The following is a 14,027-nucleotide window of genomic DNA, read 5'->3' as shown; positions in this document are numbered from 1 at the left end:
TTTTTGTGTGGTTGCATGGGTAGTAAAACTTTCCTGGAACTTTGCACTTGATAACATATAAGACTGATAAACCACTTGACTCCGAGGACTTGCAGGTGGCACAGGTCCAGAACAGTATTACACACATCTGTCCTCCGCCTGTCTTAAATTTAATCTTTTCCCTGAAGCTTGAAGAATTTTTATCTTTGATAATTCACTTCACAGAAATGTGATTTCTATACGGTCCGTTTCTCCGGGTTAGAATTTATCAAGCTGTTATGAAGTGACCGGTCACGACCTGCAAAGCTCCTGCAGCTACTTTCTGCTCCCTGAGGAGGATCGCTTACAATCCAGCGTCAAAATATATGTACACAATCACATATTTACTAATCTCTACATTAAAGACACTTAATGCTTTCCTCTAAGGTGAGCAGAACATTGATACTGTGGGCAATGTCCAACTCAATCTCAAATCGGGACAGTTGACAAAAGTTTTAAGTTGGTCTTTTAATATTTGCTTTAATTTATAGGGTTAGATATCTTTGCATTGATTCCCTTAGTCATGTGTCTTATTTTTCTGACAGGAATCTTTCCTGTTGTTTTATTCTGTTGCTATGCTGCTCATCTGAAAATGTCTCAACGTCTGATCTGATTGTTTATTTTGAACTTAAAGTGCAGATTTCCCCCGTAAAATGTTAAAGTGATGCCAGAAAAGAACATTTCTGTTCACACACACACACACACTTTAAAGGCAGCAGGGGGGAAATTATAGAGGCAGTCGAGACTCTGCAGGGAAACAGACAGGGGAAACTATTAGATACTATTTATCCTTCCTCCCCTCACACATATCCTCCTCCTCCTTTCTTTCCACTCTATCTTCCCCCATCTTTAAAGTTCCTCCTCCTCTTTTGCTCATTTCTCACTTCCTGTCTACGATTCATACCTGTTGTCCTCCCTGTCATCCTTCCCTACACCTCTTCTGCCTACGTCTTCTTTTTGTGAAGTCAAACAGTCCCTAAGATGTAAGGCTGTGCATGCAGAAGGCAGATGGTGGCACACAAACACACACTGCAAAGCCACTGAGGGATAAAATGGGAAAGGCGGTAGAAAATGTCAGTGCAGTTGTGAGGAGCACAGAGGGAATACTAGGAGTAGACAGCCTGCAGACTCATACCCCTACACGTTGTCCTCTCGTACTTTATATTCCTCTTCGCTCTCACACTGTCCACCCACCTGGTTCTCACCTTAGTGCTTAGCTCAGGTTAAACTCTGTCTTCTTGAGTTGAAATTCAGCCATACACTCTTTTCTTTAATGGCCACTGACTCAGCTCTCTCCTCCTCTGTAATGCAAACTGACCGGCTCTGCTTCTTCTCATCAGCAGTCTGCAGAGATGTGGTCACTGGGTTCATAAAAATACACAACAGAGGGGACATTAGGGTGTGATCAGCATCTATCTCTGTGTGTAAATAGGACAGCTGAGAGCCTGAACTGTGTCGCACAAAGTGATGTAGGGACACCGAACTGCTCTCTGGAGGTCTCGCATTGTGATGAGCAGAACAATGAAGCAGCCCTGCAGTCCCAAAGTGTCAGGATGCAAAATGTGAGGCTCAAAAGCTGTCAAAGGAGTGGTGCAGGAATGAGTCGTCAATGACCATTTTAGCACTTCCTGTTCCGTTGTCTCCAAGTCAATGGTTTTTGAATGAGTTTTGGGCCAGGTTCCTGAAATAAGGACTGTTTTACGACATACACACATCAGTAAACACCACACTGGTGAATGTCCGAAGCTTTTACGTGTCATAACAACGGTGGTTACTAACAAGCGACTAAATGAGACGACAAAGCATCATCACGCTTAACCGTAGCCGCCTTTAGCTTATCAGGGGTGATGCTAAGTCACGCTGCCATAATGTAGTTCCCTCATATGCTAACGTTAGCAATTTACTTTGCCTCAACTGTTACAAAAGTAGTGTTGATGTAGAGATTATCTTGCTTAAAAGAGTATCATAAATGTGTGTTTACTGCAGAGGTTTCTTTCTGTAAAATTGTTTTAAAAAATCAATGGAAAAATCACACATCTCTTTTGTACAAGGAGCCCTTGAGATGCTCACTTCTGGGTCGGCCTACACAAATACGTAATTACTACACCACTCTACTGCAGGGCTCACAGTGACGTCCAATGAAGGCGGCATAAGGTGGACAAATGGTGGTGAGAAAACCGAGTTTATCAGTCAGACTGACACAGGCAACATTGGTGATCAAATACCTGGGTATGAGGGACGGTTTTAGAGTCCCTTTTAGCCTCAGGTTTCACAGCAAGAGTGTGAAGCCCTGGACACGTCTTACTCTCACTCCTGATGGGTCTGAGATGAGAATTTCCTTTTACACTCTTAAAGGGGGCGAAGATTGCCTTCTGGAGCAATCGGATATTCACACTCACAGGGATTTGTGTGTGTGTGTGTGGGGAGGGGGGGGAGAGAGGAGCCAGGGTTTACATTTCTCTTAACAATCCCTGTTCTAGATATAACTTTTTAATTGTACAACACTTTGAATATCATCCGGGAGAGAAAATATGCGCTGTTAAACTCTGGGGGTTTTTTCTAGAAAAATAGAGTATGAGGGGCTAACGTCATTTCCGGTCAAAATTAAGCCCCGCCCACTTTCCGGTGAAAATCCTGCATTAGAGCGAAGCGGAAAATAATAGTTCCTTTGTATCTTAAAGCTGCTGAGTCATATATTGCACCTCATACAACTCCAAATGACTCCAGAGCTCCGATTTCTTTACTTCCTCTCCAGAATAAAGGAGAGTAAAAGAAAGGATCAGAAATCTCAGTTTCAGTGTCAGCCTGCTGCCTGCCCCTCGTCCCCTGGCAGACCCACCGGACACCCATCCCATATTTATTCTCCATAAAGCTGTCTCTGCCGTCTGACCAGACATCTGACCCCATCTTCATATTTCTGGACTCATTAGACCCTTTCTGACCAACCGAGAGATTGTTTTCTGGCAGCACTTAAACATTTCACAGGGGAAATCTGCATTTTGGTTTGAGGGAGCATGCTGGCAGTAAACTGGCGCCCCTGTTACCCAGTTTAGACTAAACCCTGAAAGTCAGATGCAAACAGCACAGTGTCTTCCCCTGCCAGCCACTTAAAGGGACACTTGATTCCTTTAAAGATATGGGTGACATCTTTAGTATCCGTTAGCTAGCCTTCGTTCTTCTTTTATCTCACTGCTAAACTTTGTTTGTAGATAGTGATTATTTTATCAGTTGACTAATTATGGTCACACACATTACATTTAATGAGTTATTATGTTCAGCTTTTTACGCCAAATATAGAAATCTATGGTCATAGGTTCATTAAATCTTCTATCCCACAAGGAAAAACTGTTGTCGATAATATTCACAATGGCAGAGGCTTTCTCCAACGCCATCCTAGCACCGCATTGATCATTCTGATGAATAATCTGCAGTACTAACGTTCCTTCATATGGACAATCTGTCGAATCCCTGCCGTAATAGAGACTGGAAGAGCACTGTGACCTTGATAACTAATGCAGACAGTTGGGGAGTTTAATGTCTCCAGTAAAATATCCAATTACGGCAGTCATAACTAACGTACCCGCCGGAGCAGATGGAGATGTACATATAGAATCATTTGTTGTTTGAGTCTCGAGGTGATGGAGCATCATGACCTTAGCAGATGAGCGCTGATATTTGGGGCGACAGCGAGTCATCTTCCATAACGCCAGCTCCATTTGATGAATGGCTTCATTTTTTTGAGCAGCCAGACTTCTTCTGGGGAAGGCCTTGAACAAATAAAGCAGTCCAGCAGGTCCCGATATCAAACGGATGGACTGCTCCTCACTTAACTACCTGTTTGTGGGTTAATGCTGCAAATATAGACTGCTGGCTCTGTATCCTTGACTTCCTCCGCTCCCGCCACTTTGCCTGCACACATTTCCATAAATGACACTAAAGGAGAAATATGAAGACTTTCCTTTCTCCTCATCCTTGTTCTGGCTGACGCTGCCCTCTCATGAATCACATCAGGACCGGAAACCCCGATGGCTTTGTTCTTCTCAGAGCAAACAAGAAGTTCACCGGAAAGCAATAAATTCACACGAGAGAAAGCCATACCTGGAAAAAGCTCTGGTTCCCACTCTCCGGATTACTCCTGGGAAAGATGAGGGATACTTTATGAGCTCAGATATTTAATCAAGCGACCCTAATATTTCCCCCGGAGCCTGCAGAGTTTAAATAACAAACTCTTTCTTAGGGCAACGAAATAGCCTTCAATGGGTGAGTAATAACACTCAGCCTCCAGCATCTCAATAATTTACTGTAACTCATATTAAATCCCTGCACAGCCTGCAGCAGCTGAATAATCAAAGCCTTCCTTCAACACCGGGACATGTAAATAACCAAAGCATGCAGATATCGCAGTGTAATGAGCTGAGACACTGGTCACCGAGTTCAAGGAAAAGAAAATCTGATTACCTGTCCATCATGCCACCCCTCATGAAGTTTAATCACAGGACAACGGGGCAGAAGCCGTCTGAATATTAATACGTTTGACTCTGACTCACTAACCGCTGTACGTGACTTTCAGGCAAGTGTCAGAAAGTAAACTGACAACAAAGTTTACATTTCATGAGTTTAAAAAAGTGGTGATTCATCACTTAAAACGCCCAGAGGCGAGGGCGGGAAAATGCAAATCAGCACTTTCAGATGCACAGCGGGGGTGCAGTGGTATTATCTGTCATTAGGCTAGGATTAAAAGTCATTTAGTGTTCTTCAGATTATCTGTCATTAGGCTATGATTATAGCACACTCCAGTGGCTCGAAACCAGCTCAGAGGAGAGATAAACACCTCATGAAATACTGATGAGAGAAAGAGAGAGAAAGGGAACAGAACTCCAAAATGATACCCTCAAACCAAGATGCAGTAAAATGTTAAAGTGATGCCAGAAAACAATCTCTCTGTTGGTCAGAAAGGGTTTAATGAGTCCAGAAATATGGAGATGGGGTCAGATGTCTGGTCAGACGGCAGAGACAGCTTACTGAGAATAAATAGGGGATGGATGTCCGGTGGGTCTGCTGGGGGACGAGTGGCAGGCAGCAGGCTGACACTGAAACTGAGATTTCTGATCCTTTCTTTTACTCTCCTTTTTTCTGGAGAGGAAGTCAAGAAACCGGAGCTCTTGATTTATTTGTTGTTTGAGGTGCAATATATGACTCAGCAGCTTTAACACGTGTAGACACTATTATTTTCAGCTTTGCTCTGATGCAGGATTTTCACTGGAAAGTGGGCGGGGCTTACTTTTGTCCGGAAGTGACGTCAGCTCCTCATCCGATATTTTTCAAATCCCTGTTCTAGCAAATGTAACTGCAGCCTGCACATGAGGTAATACACGATTGAAACAAATACCTTAAATTTGGACTACACAACAAATGTTCCTCAACAATATTTTTTCCCACGACAGACGAAAGACAGTAGCAGAGAGGTCGTCGAATACACACTGTGACGATATCGACCTTGCATATCATTGATGAAAACAAACTGGACCAACATGTAGTTTAAAAAATACAAAATAAACAAAAACACTCAATTTATTTTTGACACTTCCCACGTTATCCTTCCCCTTCTCTCTCAATTTAATTAAACTCAAAGAAGCTTTATTGGCACGACCATATCAAAACACAGTACTGCCAAAGCACACTGTAAAATAGTGTAGTGTGCAGAAAAGTATGTGTATGCATGTCCACATTTTCCACTCACACACACATACAATTATTCTGTCTAAGTCCATTCCTATCTCACTCCTAACTCCTAATAATTGCGCTAAATATGCAATTATATAAACATGTTGACAAATCAAGTACTGTGTGTGTTTTCTTCTGACATGATTTACCTCTAACTCAACTTGTCGTAGGCGGTGAAGTGAGGTTTACTGGGTTTTTAGCACCAGCAATAAACCGCTCCTTCTTCTGTAGATGCTAACGAGAACCATTCAAATGATCGACCAAATATATCAACGAGAAATCAACAGTTTCTCTTACCTAACGGCGGCCAGCAGGCTGCATTTGTATTGTTAAATCTCTGCCGTTTAAGAGCTCGTATTTCACTCTTTACCTTTGATTTGTTACCCGGCATTACAGCAAATAAAGTGGATGTATACAGTCCTTTGTCTCTTTTAAATAGGGATGGAAAGCAGCTCCATTTAAATAAGTGATTTAGCCGTTCTGCTTAGAGGCTGAATGATTGTGAGCGGAGAAACACAAATATCAAAGCTCTCAGGATGTATTTCAGCTTGAATTCCCTCGGATAAATAGCTTCAGCCAGACCTTGCCCCTGGCGCTGGAAACAAATGAAATGTGGAGAGAAGAGTCGGCGATTATTAAGTGACTGATGTACTTTAGGTGGGCTCTTTGGGGAACAAATGGCTGAAGGACAACCTTTTGGTTTCAGGAAACTGAGGTTTGTTTTTTGGGTTATGGCTTTTAAATAGCATTTTCTCCTCTGGGTACAAAAGCGTTTCTTCGAGGGGATGAGGTTTTAATTTGGCTCTCTGCAGCTTCTGATGACAATAGGTTAGGGTTATTTTGTATGCCCTCTCGATGCAAACCCTCCATGTGCTTTCCTGTAATGCCTATTTATCTGCACATCCTTCACCTTTAAAGAGGTCAATGTTTCCCTTTCATCTAATCAAGCAAATCAGGCCAAAAACACATTCTCAACCCACAATCCGTTCCTTATTTGACAATAAATAACGAGTTGGACACCGATTATGCCTTCAGCGGGATATATTTGCAGGATTTGTAACCTTTACATCGATTTTGTGTGTTTAGCTTTTCTTTTCCCCGCTTCATTGACTTATCTTTTCAATCGCTTTCCTTCACACACTAGTCCTCTCCTTATTGATGCAGCCTGAATCCCCCTTTGTCAATCATGACCTTAGTATCTGTGTGAATCTGTTTAGTGATAAAAACCCTCTAAGGTACTAACAAACCTTACATGGGAAATGGTATCCTCATTGTTTAATTCTAATTAGAATCTGATGGCATGATAACGGCAGGGGCGTGGTATGGCTGTGGAGATCGATGCACTGAATTCATTACATCCATATACTGTTTGGTGTGCAGCATGCAGGACTGGACTACAGAAAGGAACAGGGCTTAGAGCTGCAACAATACTTATTTTATGTTACCAAATTGTTATATATAGAGTCAGAAAGTAGGTGCTCGTACAGCTGAGCCACGATCATCAGCGTTTTAGCCTCTTTTATCCTTGATTTTGGTTTTCCTGACCAATCGGCTTACTATAATCTGAGGTTAGACAATATTAGCAACTAGCTTGGGGAGTATTTAGCAGCTGAAGACCAAAATATGTCCCTGAGGAGTAGGTGGAGAGACCAAAAGCGGAGCTAAAAGAGAGTAAATATCGGATATAGTTTCATGAGACACAACTCTAGATACCATTTAAAGCAACAAGTAGTTTTGTGTAACACCTCTATGCAACTGGGTAAGACCAACGGTTCAATTCCTACAAGTACTACCTGAGATTATATCAACACAGCGCTAAAACATCACCAGATTTAAAGACAGGAAATGGTGGATTGTGTTTGGGATTTGACACATGAACAATTGTAGTTAATTGGCTTCACAGAATCAAACAGCAAGAGCTTCTTTCAAGACCACCTGGCAATGTTCAGCAATCCCACACAGATTCACCAGCACAGACGTGGGAGAGCGGCCTTTCGCCCACAGGAGCCTCTTCACAAGCCCTATCATAATGTGACCGGACACACACACACACACACCGACACACCCACCGACACACACACCAGAGGAGTGCTGAGAGATCTTGAGAGGCATTCTTAGAAATTAAGTGTACAGTCGGTGACTTTTTTCTCTTACGCAGGAACATCTAGCAGTTGTATTTGTGCAAAAAGTGCAAGACTAATGAACTGTGATGTTTTCCAGCTGAAAGATAATCGTACTTCAATCTTTAGGAGGATCAAGTTGAGTGAGGGCATTTAAAAATAAATTCAGCTCTTTGGTTTTTCCCACACCCTTAGGAGTCAAAGGCATATTGCACCAGTATCACATTGTCAGACATCGGGTAAAAATCTATTCCTATTCGATGCATTTCTTCTCCTTATCAAAACCAGTCCAGCAGTGGCTCAGTAAGTAGGGGCTTGGACTGGGAATCGTAGGGTCGCCGAACAGACTTGAAAAATATGGAAAGTGGACTGCTACTTGGAGAGGTCCCAGTTCACCTCCTAGGCCCTGCTGTGGTGCCCTTGAGCAAGGCACCGGACACCTCCAATCCCCCCTCCCCATTGCTCCCCGGGCGCTGCACGATAGCTGCCCACTGCTCCTAGCTACTAGGATGGGTTAAATGCAGAGGACCAATTTCACTGTGTGTGCTCTGCTGTGTGCATGTATGTGACTAATAAAGAGGGTTTCATCCTCCGACTCTATCTATCTATCTACCTAGAGCTCACATTAACCACAATGCAACCAGGGGCTGTCAGGTGCGTATGCAAATGTAGGCTTGAGCTGCTACCTTTTGCAAATACACAGAAGCAATCTTCTAAAAACGACTAAACATCGATGCATCGAGAGTCATTTAGGTTCATTTTACATGCATTCTTTTGCCTATTTTAACTTCTTGCAAAGTCTCGTGTGTGTATCATGTATCGCTGCGTGTGTGCTAACACGTTTTATGTTCTGAGTTGAACTCAATGTCTTATTTTTGTTATGCTCCTTATTAGTTTTCCCTTTTTGATTTCTGTCACGTTGAGATATATCTTTGTTGTCCTGTTTTATTTTGTGATCACTGGTTTGTTCTAGTTTTGTTTGTTACGTTTCCTTTTGTTCTTCCTCGCCTGCTCCTTCTTTAATAAAGTTTGCTTTTTGTTACACTCCCATACCCGCCGGCCCGTTTGTACTGGGTTAGGGTTCACAGGTGACAGTTGACAGTGTTTGATTTATGTTGTGCAGCTGCATCCTGTGCTTTAGTATCTTTATTAAAGGATGCATTATGTCAGCGAGGGTATTGTGTTTGGTTCTGGTTCAGTTTATATCCCTTTCAACATAAAAAGTAAAAGAACATTAAAAGTAAAAGTATTTTGCAGCTTACAACCAAAGACACTACTCCAAAAGCAATGCATAAAATGCCCAAAAATTGAATGTGCATTTCTATAAGTCAACTAAACAACAATGCTTGCATCACAACGAGGCTTGAGGAACATCCAAGTTGAGAAGCAGTTGAAATCCAAAGCAGTGAGAGCAAAGTAATCCAAGAATCAGGAGGATTTCTGAAGGCATCTGAGGAAACCCACCAGCGAACAGCAAAGCTAATTAAATCCGGTAATTAAAACAGACAGAAATTCTGAATACTGCAGTGCTCAGAGGAACCGTGAAATAAATCAGAAGAAAACAAGTTATAAAGACAGCAAAACTTTCTGAGGGCACAATTAGAGACGCAGCAGAGAAGCAATAAACAGAAAAGGCGAGAAGAAAGGCGTCTCTAATGAAAGAAACCTCTAATGCTGTAATTACTGTTGTTCGGGGAAGCTCTGTTAAACACTTCGGCTCATTTTCAGACTCAATTTGATTGAATTCCACAACTTCTATTATATAATTCCAAATATTTGACTGCCGGCATTTCCATTGAAGCAATTTATATTCACACTAGGAGTCGAAAGGCGTTGGGAGATGTTCAAATAAACATCTATATTGTTCACAGTGGTGGAAAGCCTTTGCATGACCTCACCTACATATGATCATAGTCCACACATCTATACATTAGAGCCTTTAAAACTCCTGTACAGAATGGAATTGTTCATTCTGTTCACACTATTTTGTCACCTGTATGATTTCATTGCATTTATATCTACCTGTTTATGTCTTAAGTATACAGATTGGAACATTATTAGAGGAGCTTTGGACTTGAGGCTTTTCCTTTGGCGTGGCTCAGACCATAAAGCCTTAGAACATTGAATCTTGAAGTTGCACTATGACTAATGGCCAATCAAAATCACCTGGCTGTAGCTCCCCGGCGTTTATTTTAAGCCACTTACCAAACACTAACTACACAAATAACGAAACACACCTTAACAACAAACACAAGGCTTATTTGCTAAAAGCTTTTTCAAACCTCTAAGAAAACATGTTGTGTATGAACATCTAAATAAGCAATATGAGTCAAAGAAACAAAGGTCTGCTTCTGGCGGGTCAAAAGCCAGAGCAAGATGAACTGGCAAAGAGAAAGTCAAGAGGAAACATAAAAGTTAAGCATTAAGGTATAAAGTAAATATATTGGTCTCATATGTGTATTGTGACATGTCTCCATGTTTTAATGTTCAAAAAGCTCTTTATTTTTCTCATACTGCCTGCCTTTTCACCCTCTGTCTGAAACCAGAGCCCAGTCTGCTCTGATTGGTTAGCTGGCCAGCTCTGTTGTGATTGGTCAACCGCTAAGAGATGTCCCGCCTCTTGTACAATGTGTTGGAGCGCTAGCCAATAGTGTTACCGAGTGATTTAACTATTCAGGGACTAAACAAAGGAGTCCAACGGAGGCATTCAAAGGCATAAAAGGGTTAGACACAGATTAGACACTCAGTCAAATTGCCATAATTAGAATATGGGTTTTGGAGTTATTGCCAAAATATGGGTTTGTGAGGTCAGTATGCTCAGGAGAGAGAATTGAAGTAAGGTCGAACAAACAGTTTGTGCCAGTTTCCTTCATTAGATAAAGCATTCATTATAATGGGACGGATAAACAGCACAGATACTTTTTATTTACATACCCTTCAATAAGATATCAAATACAAATAAAGTAGTGAAACTGAATTTGCTTACAGGCAATGGTTTTCTTTGATATAAAAATATTTCATATGTTAAATACGGGCAGCTAGGAGCAGTATCACAACATTGTTTTGCTGAAACCAAACGTAAACACCTTCAGAAGACACAGCGAGGAAAGGGAGCAGCGGGAGGGAGCGTACATGCAGAGAGAGGAAGATTAAGGCATGTGGACATGAAACAGGGAGGAAAAGGAGTAGGTTTAGAGACCGGAAGGAAAAAGAGGCAGCATTGGAAAGAAAGAGCGATAGAGCAGCATGAGGGCAGAGATCAAGGTAAGAGAACGATAGTGGGAATGAAAGTGTGTGTTGGGAGGATAAAGGAGGAGGAAATAAGCTGACAACTGGAAGAGAAGGAAGAGACAGAAAGAAGAGGACTGAGAGAAACAGCAGGAGGGGGGTAGAGCGAATCAGATGTGTGTTGAGGGTAGCTGTGGATGTTTCTGTCATGGAGGAAGAACATATGACTGATTTAATATAATGTCTTAATACCCTCTCCTATTTCCTAACTTCTCCCCTCTATCCTTCTTTTCCCTGTCTGACTGTAGAGGCACAATCTCTCTCTCACAGCCGGCTGATGTAGCAGGAAGCTCAAAGTCAGCATTCATTTTGGGAGGTCCTCTTTAATGAATGAAAAGAAATGTGAGTTATTGGCAAAGAAATGTAGTTCCTGATGGGTTTTAAGAGGTAAAAGACCATACAGGTGGGTGTGAGGGAAGACAAGAAAAGACAGAGGTAAGAGGCAGAAGAAAAAGGGAAGTCAGGAAGAGAGAAGCGAGTGAGGTTTGGGAAGAAGGGGGAAATCGAAATAGTGTTCTGCACACATTGACATCTTTTACAGCCAAAACAGGCAAAAATATGTTGAAAAAATGAGCATAAGAAACAGCATGAAGAGAGACTGTTGAGTCATGAAAGAGGAGAGTAAAACAGTGAAGGTATGAAAGACTTTCCCGCCGTCTGATAGAATAACATAAATATTATACATCACTGCCTTCTCTCTCCTGTCCTGTTTCTCTGTTAGATTTCCCTCCTTTTCTCTCCTCCTCTCTCAGGAATGAAGCAAAAACAGCAACGCCCCAGCTCACACACTGACACAGAGCTGCAAACTGACAGATGTTGATGTCAAATATTCATTCAAAAAGGCACTTATGGGAAGGAAAACTCATAATGCAAAGAATCAAAACAGCAGCCTCTCGGTCTCAAAAGCCAGCCCTCCAACCTGCATATCACCTTTCCCTCTCTCAGCCTTCACTCTCTGGGGTGTGTGAGCAACGAAACGTGGCTCAGTCCCAAGTTTCCCATCATGCTGCACTGAGCACCAAATTAAGCAGAAAGACAACAGATAACCTTGTTTTGTGCACACAGTGGATAAAACAAGAACTGGCTTCCAATTGTGCTTATTTCAGCCCGGCAGAGAGGATAAAAAACACACAGCTGAGACCTTTTAAATGCCAATGTGAATCACCAGCCTTCTGTGTCCTAAAATGCAAAGCTCCCCAGCAGGAATTAGGTGTTTAAAATAGTGACATTGGACAATGGATAAAAGTAAATGAAATATTCAACATTTCTGCAAGAATAACTATCTACTGTTCGTCATTTTAAAAAAAAGATCCAGTTCTCACAAATGCAATTAAATCGTTATTCACACCAAACCCTATTTCTCCTCAACAACTCACGCGCAGTACCCCCCCTTGAAAAACAGAAAGCTCTGCACTTTTCCCCAGACTGACAGACCGGGTAAATGAGACTTACTGCTAAAATAGAACCATTACATTTCCTCAAGGCGGTATGACAAAGACATAAAGCCCCAGTTTAGAGCCTCTCCCTCCGGGTCCGCACTGCCCGGACTCGCTCCCTCTCCTCCGGGGAAAGTAGAAAGCGCACAGCCTGCTCACCTGCTCCGGTTGTCCCGGACGAGCTGCAAAGAAGCAGGGCGACCTGAGCGATAATCCCAGCGACACTTTTAGTCCCAAGATCCATGATGAAGCGGCGGGAAACTGCTGGAGGAGAGAGACTGCCAACCTCTCCTCTCCAGCTCCAAGAGAGATCTCCCCAAACCCGACTGAAGGAAGAGGGAGAGGAGGGGGGAGAGCGAGAGAGGGAGGGAGGTGGTTTTACTATGTGTTCACAGCTCTAACTTCACTGCACCTCCTCCTCCCGTTGTTGAATAAAAGCAGTTTCCAAAAAACCCTCTGCAATGCCAATTCTCCAGTTCTCCATCTTCTGGTGCGTGTGCTGCTGACAAATAAGGAGCTATTGGTCACCATTTAACCAGACTGGAGGGCGATAAATCCCGCCAGACAGGCTGCTGGCACCGACACAATTAAGTTAGCTAGCACATTGTTTTCAACCGTTTTGAGCAGAGGTATACTTTCTACATTAAAATAAATCCCGAGGCGCACCAACAACCCAAAAAGTTACTTAATGACACAGTTTAGCCTAATACACTATATATATATATATATATATATATATATATATATATATATATATCAATTAATTATATGTCTCTCAATTCGGCTGTGGGTTGAGCTCCTTTGAGAGCTCTCTTCTTGTGGTTTTTCTTAAATCCCGATGCTCAGTTTGTTTACACAGGCACACAAAAAGGTCCCTGTTATTGTAGCAGGACTTTATAAATTACGTTTGCAAATGTAAGGATAATCAATATATTGAAACGGAACTTTAAAGGACTTAATTCACTGTTTCCAGACGGACCGGACCTTGCACTTCCAAGAAGCTTCTCTGGAAAGTATAACAATATTAAATAACGTAACGGCACCGTAAGTCTACAAAGGAAACACAGCTGGTCCTCTCCAACTGATCCACAGTCCACGCTGAAGCAGTTAGCTGTCTCTCGGCAGCGCGGAGGAAAAGGCCGTCTGTTCACATCGCGCATTTCTACTCTCCGCTCCTTCCGGTCCGCTCTCTCATTGGTTGGCGGGAGGGGGCCGGATCCCGTTGGCAGCACGTGCCGCAAGATGCATTACAGAGATTGTGTTGAACACGCATTCAAAATAGCATTGTGATTGTTTTACTGGATGGAAACTGAAAGCACGGGACCACTCATTTGTTTAGTTTATTCATTTGATTAAATATGAGGGTAGCTTTCATTTCATTTTAGTTTGTTTCTTTCTCCCCATAGCATTGTGAACATCTGTCTATACCTCCTCATATAGT

General features: G+C 42.3%; 1 protein-coding gene across 1 annotated transcript in view; it reads right to left on the bottom strand.

Annotated features, from left to right (window-relative positions):
* LOC134866390 (contactin-associated protein-like 4) overlaps nucleotides 1-13,701 on the bottom strand; it is a 100,627-nt gene extending 86,926 nt beyond the window's left edge. The window contains exons 1-2 of the mRNA XM_063886530.1: nucleotides 13,630-13,701; nucleotides 12,746-12,912 (exon numbers count right to left, since the gene is read on the bottom strand). Coding sequence (XP_063742600.1) covers nucleotides 12,746-12,830 — 85 coding nt within the window. The 5' untranslated portion in view covers nucleotides 12,831-12,912; nucleotides 13,630-13,701. The remainder of the gene's footprint in view (nucleotides 1-12,745; nucleotides 12,913-13,629) is intronic.
* Between the last annotated feature and the right edge of the window lie 326 nt (nucleotides 13,702-14,027).

This window comes from Eleginops maclovinus, chromosome 6 (genome assembly GCF_036324505.1).
Source record: "Eleginops maclovinus isolate JMC-PN-2008 ecotype Puerto Natales chromosome 6, JC_Emac_rtc_rv5, whole genome shotgun sequence".
Lineage (NCBI taxonomy): Eukaryota > Metazoa > Chordata > Actinopteri > Perciformes > Eleginopidae > Eleginops > Eleginops maclovinus.
Note: the sequence above shows the minus strand (reverse complement) of the source record. Positions and strands in the feature narration are given on the sequence as shown.